The following is a 13,200-nucleotide window of genomic DNA, read 5'->3' as shown; positions in this document are numbered from 1 at the left end:
GCTCTGCAGCTTTCTCCCCAATGGAATTCTCCAACCCAACCCCATACATGTGCATCAGCCTGTGAAGTTCTCTGGGACTCCCCCCATTGTATGCTATAGCTACCAAGTAGGTACCGCCTGAGTAATTTTTGCTGTTCAAATTTCAAAACCGGTGTAATTCAAAACATTTATTCTTTCCTATGGCAGGTTCGCATATATCGATGCACGAGAGCCTTGATCCTAAAGTCGTGAAGGTCAACGGCAAGATATTTTGTTTGAAATGGTGCAGAGTCTGTCAGTTCTATCGCCCACCCCGCTGTTCACACTGCAGACTCTGCAACGTCTGTGTGGAGGTGAGCAGCTCAAAAGTAGACAGACTACACATGGGCAGATGGTATGAAACTGAACCACAGAAAATACATGGAGTTTTTTTCAAACCTTTAAGCTTTTCATTTTTACTTTTTCTCCTCCTTTACTCCTTGTTTCTCATTTCTGCATCCCTTTCTCCTTCACTTGAAAATGTATTCTGCCCTTGTTTGGGAAATCAGCTGAAATGTTCATCATACAAGATGTAACCATGCATGTGATGAGTTTCCTGGACTAACTCTGGGGAAGGAGCTGATTAAATAGATCCATGATAGGGGATATTATTTCTGGACTGTCTGCATGGGAAATGGGCAACATAAGCCAAGCAGTTTTATTCATTTATGCTTTCACGTTTTCTAATATTCTTGACAAAAACGTAATCTGCAGATTATGGACCATTACACATGCTAAACGTGTATTACACACTCTGTGTATACTATGAATAATTGATGTTTGTTGTTAATTTATTGCCTAATGTTTTACAGAGCTGATGAAAGTGGGAATTTTGAAATATATGAGCTCCTTAGCTGCTAAAGCATTGACAATTTTGGGTGTTTTGTTAGATCGCCAGTGGTGACTCATACTCCTGATTGCTATCCAGTGGCATCCGCTAGAAGTGCACATGTAGATGTCAATCTAGATGTATAAATACAGTATAGGCACATGTACATATCAGCTATATGAGATACACTCCTTCTATAGGTAATGTGGCAGCTCTTCTGTAAATGATGTTCCATTTTATTTTAAAAATTAATCCAACTCACCTGGCAATAAATTTAGGGGATTAGGCAGGCCATCCATTTTACAGCCCATCCAATTTTAGTTTCCGTTTGGATAGGACGAGGTGTAACACTGGCAGCTGAAAGGTAAACTAATTAACACACAATGAAAAAGCACATGGGTCATGACTTCAAAACTCCCCAGTGTCAGATTGGGGGCTGGGGGTACACCAAAGACGCACTGGGGAACCCCTCTCGGAACTTCACAGGTAAGGGTTTGCACGGCAATTGCCCAGAAGTGCAAACTTCCTCTGGCCGATTGTCCTGCACTGGGAACCATTCGAAAATGCATTTAAATTGCAAACTTTGGATGGTTCCGGCTGTGTTACACAAATAGTTACCTAGAAAAACTTAGAATTATTAAAATCTCTTCTAACTAATGGGTAGCTATTGTAAAGACCTAGACCGCCCCCCACCCCCACCCCCCACCCCCACACCCTGGGATTGCCCCCAAACCCCAACTTTCCAGGTGACTTCCTCCACCTCCCTGACTAACCAACCCCCCATGGTACTCCCCAACCCCGTATGGGATTCTCCCCACTGGCACGGGACTCCCCCCACCCCCCAGCCCCCATGACCCGACCTGACCTGACACCCCCAATCCCCCTGCCAACCTGACCCCAGCCCCCGAACCGACATGACCCAACACCCCAGCAGGCCTGACCCGACACGATCCCCCCCAATTCTGCAGGCCCAACCCCTACCCAAATTGATGTGACCCGACACCCCCCCTGACCCCCCAACCACCCCCACCTAAGGTCCGAACGCCCCCTGACCTCCAACCTCCCCCACAAGCTAGTGCCGTAAAAAAGGGGGCATGTCCTTCAATCCGACTCTGCTGGACTGCAATGCTGGGCCTGGGGACAGCTGTACTGCTTGTGTTGGAAGGTAGGGCGAGACAGCCACAGAAGAAATTTAATGTAAATAATTGGGCATGGAGTGGCAATCCAACGCTGATTGTCATTCTGAGGAAGTTATGGCCCATTGGGTCTATTGAGTGGTTCAGCTGTGTAATCACTTTAGTAAAATGTCTCCTGTTGCACTGGTGTCAAAGGCACTATTCACACAATAATAATCAGTTTTTTTGTCCCATGAATTGGAACAAATGGAGACTACCAGTGTTATAATTACAGTCAAGGTACCTGGATCTTTATTCAAATTGAATTTGATCTAACACAGCCGACACATTGAAATGTATAGGACTTTAATATCAGTGCTATAGCAACTTCAGTGTTACACCCCAGAAGACTCTGCATGTTCTCTAATCAAAAATGCATATATAATCATAAAATTTATAGTAAATATTCCTCATGTATTGAACTAACACAATTCATAAAAACTTTAAATTAGTCTGAGATGACATAAATTGGATTTTTCTTCCCAGTTTTTCTCTGTAAATTTTCACTTTAACCTCATCCCTTAAGACATTCAGTCCTTACTGGGTTACAGTTCTATCTCCTCCCTTCGCTCACCCATGTCTATTATTTATGCGTAAATTTTAACAATGACTGTTGACCACTAAAAACATTCGCTGAATCTGATTCTACCCTCACTTAATATCTTCACAGCTGCGCCTCCAACAAGGATCATTGAGCAGAAATCATGGATAATTTTCCCCTTGACCTTAAGTCAATGAAGCCCTTTGGACACCCAGCCGCAAAGAGTTGCCGCAACTTCGATCATGGATCATACCTGGGGTCTTTCTGAATGAAGAAGAGTCATAAGGACTCGAAACATTAACTCCGTGTTTTTTCTCTCCACAGATGCTGTTAGACCTGCTAAGTTTTTCCAGCATTTTCTGCTTGTCTTTCTGAATGGTTGAGCGACTAACTCAATAACTGGATTATTGTAGATTGCTATCAAAGCAGCCTTCTATTTTAATGAGATATAAAAAGTATAGAATATTAGTAGCTGAAAACTGCTTTTTCTTGTTCCAGGATTTTGATCACCATTGCAAATGGGTGAATAACTGTATTGGGAGAAGGAATTACCGCTTTTTTTTCCTCTTTGTCTTCTTTCTTGTCCTTTACATGCTGACTATTTTGGGATCCTGCATCACGTACCTTGTTCTCAACCACCATGAGCCAATGACAGCAGAGAAGGGCACCACGTATCCTTTCATTCTGACTTGGAGCTGTAGGCAGCATTTCTGGGACTGGAGTTCCCTAGCGGGGACAGCTTGTTAGCGGGTGGGATGTAAGGAAATCTTCCATGGAATGCTCAAGCACAGTATCACCACTGCTGCAGGATCAACGCTGCTGGGGAAACCTGCAAACTCTTGCTTTCAGTCCAGTGAGAACCATGACAGGGAATCCTGTCAGAGGCTCACATCAAATGAGCATATCTGCAACTTTCCATCAAAGCATAAGACTGGTGTAATGGATCGGCCGCTTATTATAGAAACCGTCCGATTTTCACTCTCATTGATTTAAAGGAAAATGGAAATTGGATGGGCAATTTTCCGTGCCTGCTGGCGTCAGGCGTGTTCGGTGGAGTGAGCGAACAATATGGCAAGCAGGCCAAAAATCGTTTTCACAACGCGTGAAGCAAGTTTGCTGTTGTCCGCTCAGCCTGTTGATGGTGGGCCATGTTCCCTGCCATCAGACTTCGCGAACCTCATTGTAATACATCAGCATATCATTACAAGGCCAGCCCGTCGGACTCATGCCCCCTGGCTGGACCGTCCCCCTACGTCAGCGGGAAAACACACCAGTGCAGAAAACGTCTTGACAACTGTGGCTGGGTGGATTCTCATGGACATGGCTACACTGCGAAGCAGCTCACGCAAGTTGGAAAGTCACCGTAGATGCTCACAACAGATGATGGTCAAATGGATAGAAGAGGAAGGTCTAGGATTAATTGGGAGAGGAGGGGTTGTCTGGGGGTAAGGTTGGGTGGGGTGTGAGGATGTCGGGGGCATGAGGTTGGGAGGGGGGAATGAAGGTATCGGGGGGAGGCTGGGGCGGTGGGAGTACAGGGGAGAAGGGAGTAACTGGGGAGAAGATGGAAGCTGGGGAGGTAGGTGGAAGGGGGCGTTGGAAGGTGTAAGCGAAGGAGGTCAGAGGGGGAAGGATTGTGGAGAGGGGAAGGAGTCCAGGGGGAGGAAGGAGTGTGGAGAGGGGAAGGAGTCCAGGGGGAGGAAGGAATGTGGAGAGTGGAGGGAGTCCAGGGGAGGAAGGAGTGCAGAGATGGGAGGGATTCCGGGGGGAGGAAGGAATGCGGAGAGGGGAGGGAGTAAGGGTGGATGAAGAAGGCAGGGTGGAAAAAGGAGTCAGGAAGGAGGAAGGAATAAAGCTGGAGGAAGAAGTAAGGGTGCCTGAGGGAGCCAGGAAGGGGGAAGGAGAAATTGGGGGGGCCAGTCCGGGGGAATGGGAGGGCTACTGGCATGGGAATGGCTTCCAGGAGGGAAAGGGTTCCGGGGAGGAAAGGGTCCAGAGGGGGGAGGGGTTCCAGTGGGGGAAGGGGATCCAGAGGGTGGGAGGGGTCCTGTGTGTTTAAGGGGTCCAGTGGGAGGGGTCCTGTGTGTTTAAGGGGTCCAGTGGGAGGGAAGGGGTTCCAGGGGGGAAGGTGTTCCGGGGGGAAAAGGGGTCCGGAGAGGGGGATGTCCAAGTGAACGTGCAAGGGAGGGGTCTGATGGGTCCATGACTTCCTCCTGGAGAGTGAACTGAGGGTGGCATGGTATGAGGGAATGGTGAGAATTAATGAGGGCAAAGTGAGGCGGTAGGGTGGGAGGGTGAGGATTTGATGGTAGTGGGAGAAGGGACAGCGATAGTGGTTGGTGGAGACCCGGAGGCAGACACGGACCCTGGGGCTGGGAAGGAAGAGGTCAGGGGAGTTAATGTGAATGGGTTGGAATTTTCGGGAAGGAAAGGAATGTGCACGTTCACCTGGACATCCCCGAAGGAAAAGGGTTGTGGCTGGTAGTTCACAGAGGGCAGGTGAAAGGTGATTCTGGGAGGTCAACTGTGATAGGGGAAAGGAAATGGTGACTGGGGGAGGGTAAAGGATCGGGGAAAGAAATAAAACCAAATTAATATCCTGCTGTCCAAATCGAAAGTGAAACGAGAGGCGTGGTGGGTGAGATCAAGTGCTGCATGGGAGTGTGATCAGTGGGTGGGTGGAGATGCAGGTCAGCTCAGACAGACAACTGAAAGCAAACCCCAGCAGGCAGCATTGAAAATGCTCAGAACTTTTAGATGAGTGTGATACAGGAAGGATTCGCGTGCGAGAGACAGTGCTTGCACAAGGCTCCAAAATGTCCTGCCACACACACACACACACACACACACTACTCCTTCCAGAATCACCAGTGGGCAAGTGGGCAGGCTGCTTCCTCTGCGGTGACAGAGGACGAGGCTGAGGGACTCACAGGAAAAGGGGATTCGGAGGAAGTAGACAGACCCCGGGATTCCTGAGTGGATGACCCAGGAATGTCCAGCTGCTGCTTCTCATCCCTTCAGGTGCCCGAGGGCCCTGGCCTGACTCCTTGAGGGGAAGGAGCACCTGGTGGGATGCTGAGGTGCCCCGTTTCCCTCTCGCATTGCCACTGCAGGAACTCATCCATGGCTCCCGCGATGGAGTGCATGTCTGCGGGCATCTCCGGGTTCTGCTGGACCAGGGTCTTCATGGCATTCGCCATCTTCCCCATGAGACCTCCATGCCCACACATGTGGGCACCACTTCATCAGAGAGCAGGTGGATGCACTCCTCCAACTCGCATGCCACTCTGTTGAGGGCTTCCAACAGCTCTACCTGATGTTCCCCCACCTTCTGCTGACTCTCCACGATGAGTTGGAAGGCCTAACCCAGAGGTTCATCATCTGACTTGGACTCACAGGTGCCTCTTCCCCAGCAGTCCTCCGAGTGCCGGTGAGCTCAGCTGAACCTGCCTCCTTCTGCTGCAGATGCGCTTCCGTGCGGTGACCACCAGACTGTGAACTCAAGCCTGTCCTAGATCTATGTCCCACTGAGGTGTGTGTCTCCGCACTGGTGCAGGGCATGGGTAAGTACTGTGATAGGTCTTCCCAGCTGCTTATTTCCAGCTCTTCAATGGAGGAGGTGTCCTCTTGGCTGAAGGTGATGGATGGAGCTGACGGACTGGCTGGCTGAGGGTGTAGGTCGCTTGGCAGAGCTCCCTGTGAACTAAGGTAGAGATAATTAGTGCATGGCAGCAGGGTCAAAAGCAGGAGAGAGCACTCACATTTGCATTGACAGAGGGATGTTGTGGTGTAGGATCCTCAAGTGGGTCTTCGCCACCGACCTCCCAGTCGTTGCAGGGAGGGTCCACGCCCTCACCAGTTAGAGCAATGACACGCTCCTCAAAATAAGTGAAGGGCCCAATGTGGGCCACTCCACCCCCAGTCTGGGACCTCTTCCTGCTGATGTGAGCAGGCTTCTCCTGCATGAAAACAGATGGAGAGAGTGTGAACAGGACACCTGGCACTGAGTGGAATATTTGTGCAGTGAGCAGAGCCATGGATAGGATGGGAACGTAAGCTCGAGAGGATATGAGCCTGATGGAGATGTGAGGGTGTGTGTGAGAGTTAGTGGTGTTGTCCCTTGAGGTGTGAGATCCCTGTGGATGTGTGATGGGTTTGTGAGTGTGTGAGTTGAGAGTGATGAGAAGAGTGAGTTACTCTGGCGGAACGGATGAGACCATTCACCCTGTAGCGGCACTGGGTGGCAGTCCTCTTTTGCTGGGCATTGGTGCTGACCCCCGTTGCCCCCACCTTCCTTGCTGGATTGGTGACGCTGCTGCCCATCCTGCAGCTAGAGTGGCGGGGGGGTACTAGAGGACATCACGGAACGCTGTGACAGCATTCAAAAGGTGCTTGAGGGACACTTCACTAAACCTGGGGGCTGTAGTCCTTTTGTCATTCGGGGCCTTCCTGTCTTCCAGGCAGCAGTCGTGGGCTGGGAGCACTGAGCGGCGTGCACATAGCTGGGCTTTAAATATGCTGCCCAGCGTGATGAAGCAGCGAGGTGATGGCGTGGCAGGTGAATGAGAGCCAGTCTGCCATGGAAACAGCGTGTTTCCCGGGAATGCATACTTAATGTGACGGCTTTGGGACAATACAGTGTGAAAAGCCACTGTTGCGGCTCCCACCGCACTTAGTGCAAACCTGGGACGATTCTGCCCTGGATATTTCTATAATAGGTGGTCAGTCCGCAACACCTGTAATATGCCCAGATGGAGAGTTGACAACCTATTGAACACATCCATGCCTTTTACGGGAGTACCTTTAAATTTCAGTTCTTCATCTCAAACCAGTGAGAACAATATTGCCACGTGCTGAGGGAATAGCTTGGAATACCAGTTCATGGTTTACAGCAGCCTTTGGACTCTTGTTGCCCAGCATTCCAATCTGTCAGTCATATATAGTTATAAATCTTGTCCAAGAGTTACAAAAATGAGTTTTCCTTAATAATAACTCTCAGTTATGCTGTAATCGTTCCTATTGCTTTTTTCCTCTTTCCAGTGCTTTTCCTGTTTGGAGCTCATATTGAACTCATTGTGTTGGGAGAAACCATGTCTGAGGAGGTAAAACATAAATTACAAGTGACAGAGGGTGATTTAAACTAAACAATTCCTTCGAATGTGGCAATAGCTGATCATATAGTAAGGTTTTTTCTGGGTATTTCTCTGAGCTTTTTGTCCAAACTCCTTCACTGATCCTAATTTAATCAAGGGTTCTGGAAAGGTCCAATTGAAACTCAACGGCAAAAGGGCAGTGACACATTATGGCTTATCTCTGCTGACAATCAGTGTTCCATCTGCCTATTACAAGGTCAATGACACTGAGGAGCTGGGCATGCACATGGACACTTCTTACTTCAAGAGTTCCTGCTTCCCCACCTCAGTATCAAACCAGAGTATTATTGGAGGCTCATGTGCCCCTCCACAGGGAATTGAACTCGGGTCATTCGCCACTTATGGAGAGGGACCTGTGTCTAAAGGCAGGTGTCTCTGCCTTTCAGCTGCAAACATTGTTGGTATTGTGGACTGTTTTAAATTAAGAAAAGCCCGAAAAAAGATTTAGTGAAGGTTATAAAACTATGAAGTGCTTTGACGGAATGAATGGGGAAAGAATTTTGGGTTGGGTCATTGGTGATAGGCAGTCATCAATTTAAAACTATCTGTAAGAATGAGGCCAAAGGTTAGGAGAAATTTGTTTACACAGAGGATTGTAGGAATATGGAATGAGCAGTATCGAATCTGCTACCCGTTAAACACTGCATGGTTTCCCTCTACATTGACTTGAATGGTCAAATTGACTTGCCCATTTGATACTTCCACTAAGTTGAAAGTTCTGGTGAATGTTTTGTCACTAGGAGTGGTTGAGGAACAGGCCACTGCTTTCTCTAGCGGAAAATTGGATAAATATTTGAAGCAAAAAGAAAGATACATGGCTGTTGTGTAAATACAAGATACAAGGAGAGTGTGGGGCAGTGAAGTTAAATTTGTATTACTCTAGCGAAGAGTTGGCACAGATATTTCTGTACTGTAAACATTTATAGTTCTATACATCTATGGTTAAATTACAATATCCTATTAATGACACTTAACTTCAGTTCTGTCTATTAGCAGTTATCTGTATACTAAGTGCATCTTATCTGCTGGCATTTTTAGCATGGATAGTTGTCAGAGGAGGTAAGAATCTGTCAGTAATTGTGTAGCTGCTTCTGGCCACCAACGTCACTTCTGAATGATAATGATTTGTTAGGGTTGGGAATTAGGCACAGTGCCTTATGAACTAATTTTATTTTTCGGCTATCACCAGCCACCCCACACCACTACCTGCCCACTGCAGCCAACCTAAAAGCGGGCAAGAAAACAGAAAAATCTGAGCACCAGTTTCTCACAAAACTATGTTTTGTTGTAAATTAATTCTGCTGAATAAAGCAATGACATTTTCCCCCTCTGACAGTACAATGACGAGGAGGATAGAAAAAACCCCTTCACACATGGCTGGAAAAAGAACTTTCTCAACATACTGTGTGGTCGCATTGTGCCAAGGTGAGTTTATCACTGTGGAAACTTAAGAATGGGTCATCCTCTTTCATATTGACAATATCTACACCGCTTCTCTACTGTTTCCCTGTTGCTTTCACAGGCCTCTTTCCAGAATCACAGTAAGAGATTGATTAAATGCTCGAAGAATTGCAGGGCCAGCATTATGTCACAGGGCCTGTGCAATCTGACATCACACCAGCCAGTGCTTCACAATAAACACTGAAGTCCTGACTCCTGTTGCGTTGAGAGGCAGATCCTGAGTACAGCCCAGGGACCTCCTAGAAGGAAAAGTGAAATAGAAAGGGTACCTTCACTGGCTGCTCTGGTTTGCATTTTGGCAGCTGAGCATGGCTGCGTTGTCAGCGGTCATAAGATCACCAATCTTGAGCTGTCCCCTGCAACTTAGTTGAATGTGTGGAAGGGGTAGGTATGGAAGGGTGGGTTGGGGGTTACAAGGTGATGGTAATGGTTGGGAGGCTCTTGCAAGGGGAGACAGCTGGGTGGTTAGACCTGGTAGGAGCCAACCTGTACTTTGTAGATTTGTTTGAAAAGGGATGATGAAATCCCCAAAAGTGGAATAAAAGCAATTTAAAGAGTAATATTGTACACGTTATGCTGACTTTGAATCTCTCCATTTATTTCATCTGCTGAAGATAGTGATTAACAACACTTAAACAGGCAGGTGCTCTAAAGTTTTGCTTCATTAACCCTGAAAGCAGTGAACCAAAATCTCTAGTGAATCAGCCTAACTTAGGCCTGGATTTCACAGCGAAGGAGAAGCTCTCTGTCGCTGCGAAAATGGCAGAAGAGGCCTGAATCCCGAAGTCCCGCCCCGAACACGGCACATACCATTTTCGCAGGGGCGGGAATGAGCCCGGAGCATGGCTCCCGCATGTGCATTTCACAGAGGCAGCTGACCATAGAAATCAGCTCTACTCATCATGTGTGATTTTGGTGAGAGAGGTGCCTGAAACCTGACATGAGCAGATTAGACCTGGTAGGAGCCAGCCTGTACTTTGTAGATTTGTTTGAATAGCCAGGGAACCCTTTTGGAGAGGTAAGATACTCCTTTGGATAGGGTCCCAGGGCACCTTTGATGAAGTTCAGGTGCCTTTTGAGAGGGTGAGTTGCCATTTGGGATTACTAAAATTAGGCATGAATGTGCGTAAAAAGTGCATAAACTCATTAGAACTGTGAAGTTCATTGGAACTATCAAAATAGCTGTCAAAAGTGTCAAGATGAACTGTCAAAGAGAGCTAAGATAAAAGCAAAAAACTGCGGATGCTGGAAATCCAAAACAAAAATACCTGGAAAAACTCAGCAGGTCTGGCAGCATCTGTGGAGAAGAATACAGTTAACGTTTCGAGTCTGAATGATCCTTCAACCGAACTAAGTAAAAATAGAAGAGAGGTGAAATATAAGCTAGTTTAAGGGGGGGTGGGACAGGTAGAACTGGATCGAGGGCCAGTGATAGGTGGAGATAACCAAAATATGTCACAGACAAAAGGACAAAGATGTTGAAGGTGGTGATATTATCTAAGGAATGTATTAATTAAGGGTAGAAAGCAGGACAAGCAAGGTACAGATAGCCCTAGTGGGGGTGGGGTGGGGTGAAGGAATTGAAAAAGGCTAAAAGGTAGAGATAAAACAATGGATGGAAATACATTTTAAAATAATGGAAATAGGTGGGAAAAGAAAAATCTATATAAATTATTGGGAAAAAAAGGGGGGATCGGAAAGGAGGTGGGGATGGAGGAGAGAGTTCATGATCTAAAATTGTTGAACTCAATATTCAGTCCGGAAGGCTATAAAGTGCCTAGTCGGAAGATGAGGTGCTGTTCCTCCAGTTTGCGTTGAGCTTCACTGGAACAATGCAGCAGGCCAAGGACAGACCTGTGGGCATGAGAGCTGGATGGAGTGTTGAAATGGCAAGCGACAGGGAGGTCTGGTTAAGGCTTGCGGACAGACTGAAGGTGTTCTGCATTTGTTCTCTCCAGTGTAGAGGAAACCGCATTGGGAGCAACTAATGCAGTAGACTAAATTGAGGGAAGTGCAAGTGAAATGCTGCTTCACTTGAAAGGAGTGTTTGGGCCCTTGGACGGTGAGGAGAGGGGAAGTAAAGGGGCAGGTGTTGCACCTTCTGCGGTTGCATGGGAAGGGGTTGAGGTGTAGGGGGTGATGGAGGAGTGGACTAGGGTGTCCCAGAGGGAACGATCCCTGCGGAATGCCGCCAGGAGGGGTGAAGGGAAGATGTGTTTGGTGGTGGCATCATGCTGGATTTGGCGGAAATGGCAGAAGATGATCTTTTGAATGCGGAGGCTGGTGGGGTGATAAGTGAGGACAAGAGGGACTCTATCATGTTTCTGGGAGGGAGAGGAAGGTGTGAGGGCGGATGCGTGGGAGATGGGCCGGACACGGTTGAGGGCCCTGTCAACCACCATGGGTAGAAAACCTCGGTTAAGGAAGAAGGAAGACATGTCAGAGGAACTGTTTTTGAAAGTGGCATCATCAGAACAGATGTGACGGAGGCGAACGGACTGAGAGAATGGGATGGAGTCCTTACAGGAAGCGGGGTGTGAGGAGCTGTAGTCGAGGTAGCTGTGGGAGGTGGTAGCCTTGTAATGGATATTGGTGGACAATCTATCACCAGAAATTGAGACAGAGAGGTCAAGGAAGGGAAGGGAAGTGTCAGAGATGGACCATGTGTAAATGATGGAGGGGTGGAAATTGGAAGCCAAATTAATAAATTTTTCCAGGTCCAGACGAGAGCATGAAGCAGCACCGAAGTAATCATCGATGTACTGGAGAAAGAGTTGTGGGAGGGGGCCGGAGTAGGACTGGAACAAGGAACGTTCCACATACCTCATAAAGAGACAGGTATAGCTGGGGCCCATGTGGGTACCCATAGCCACACCTTTTATTTGGAGAAAGTGAGAGGAGTTTGAGGAGAAATTGTTCAGTGTGAGAACAAGTTCAGCCAGACGGACGAGAGTAGTATGTGGAACATTCCTTGTTCCAGTCCTACTCCGGCCCCCTCCCACAACTCTTTCTATGGTACATCGATGATTACTTCGGTGCTGCTTCATGCTCTCGTCTGGACCTGGAAAAATTTATTAATTTTGCTTCCAATTCCCTCCATCATTTTCACATGGTCCATCTCTGACACTTCCCTTCCCTTCCTTGACCTCTCTGTTTCAATTTCTGGTGATAGGCTGACCACCAATATCCATTACAAGCCTACCGACTCCCACAGCTACCTCCACTACAGCTCCTCACACCCCGCTTCCTGTAGGGACTCCATCCCATTCTCTCAGTTCCTTCGCCTCCGTCGCATCTGTTCTGATGATGCCACTTTCAAAAACAGTTCCTCTGACATGTCTTCCTTCTTCCTTAACCAAGGTTTTCTACCCACGGTGGTTGACAGGGCCCTCAACCGTGTCTGGCCCATCTCCCACGCATCCGCCCTCACACCTTCCTCTCCCTCCCAGAAACATGATAGGGTCCCTCTTGTCCTCACTTATCACCCCACCAGCCTCCACATTCAAAGGATCATCTTCCGCCATTTCCGCCAACTCCAGCATGATGCCACCACCAAAAACATCTTCCCTTCACCCCCCCTGGCGGCATTCCACAGGGATCGTTCCCTCTGGGACACCCTGGTCCACTCCTCCATCACCCCCTACACCTCAACCCCCTCCCATGGCACCTTCCCATGCAACCACAGAAGGTGCAACACCTGCCCCTTTACTTCTCCTCTCCTCACCGTCCAAGGGCCCAAACACTCCTTTCAAGTGAAGCCGCATTTCACTTGCACTTCCCTCAACTTAGTCTACTGCATTCGTTGCTCCCAATACAGTTTCCTCTACATTGGAGAGACCAAACGCAGACTGGGTGACCACTTTGCAGAACACCTTCGGTCTGTCCGCAAGCATGACCCAGACCTCCCTGTCGCTTGCCATTTCAACACTCCACCCTGCTCTCATTCCCACATGTCCATCCTTGGCCTGCTGCATTGTTCCAGTGAAGCTCAACGCAAACTGTAGGAACAGCACCTCATCTTCC

General features: G+C 48.1%; 1 protein-coding gene across 7 annotated transcripts in view; it reads left to right on the top strand.

Annotated features, from left to right (window-relative positions):
• The window catches only part of LOC144693884 (palmitoyltransferase ZDHHC5-B-like), a 53,560-nt gene that overhangs the window by 15,760 nt on the left and 24,600 nt on the right, over window positions 1-13,200 (top strand). For 6 of the 7 annotated variants that reach the window (XM_078564032.1, XM_078564031.1, XM_078564034.1 and 3 more), the window contains exons 3-6: window positions 187-332; window positions 3,062-3,234; window positions 7,563-7,665; window positions 9,053-9,141. In XM_078564032.1, coding sequence (XP_078420158.1) covers window positions 187-332; window positions 3,062-3,234; window positions 7,563-7,665; window positions 9,053-9,141 — 511 coding nt within the window. The remainder of the gene's footprint in view (window positions 1-186; window positions 333-3,061; window positions 3,235-7,562; window positions 7,666-9,052; window positions 9,142-13,200) is intronic. The other variant, XM_078564038.1, reaches the window with a different exon arrangement.

Source organism: Cetorhinus maximus, chromosome 19 (genome assembly GCF_964194155.1).
Source record: "Cetorhinus maximus chromosome 19, sCetMax3.hap1.1, whole genome shotgun sequence".
Lineage (NCBI taxonomy): Eukaryota > Metazoa > Chordata > Chondrichthyes > Lamniformes > Cetorhinidae > Cetorhinus > Cetorhinus maximus.
Note: the sequence above shows the minus strand (reverse complement) of the source record. Positions and strands in the feature narration are given on the sequence as shown.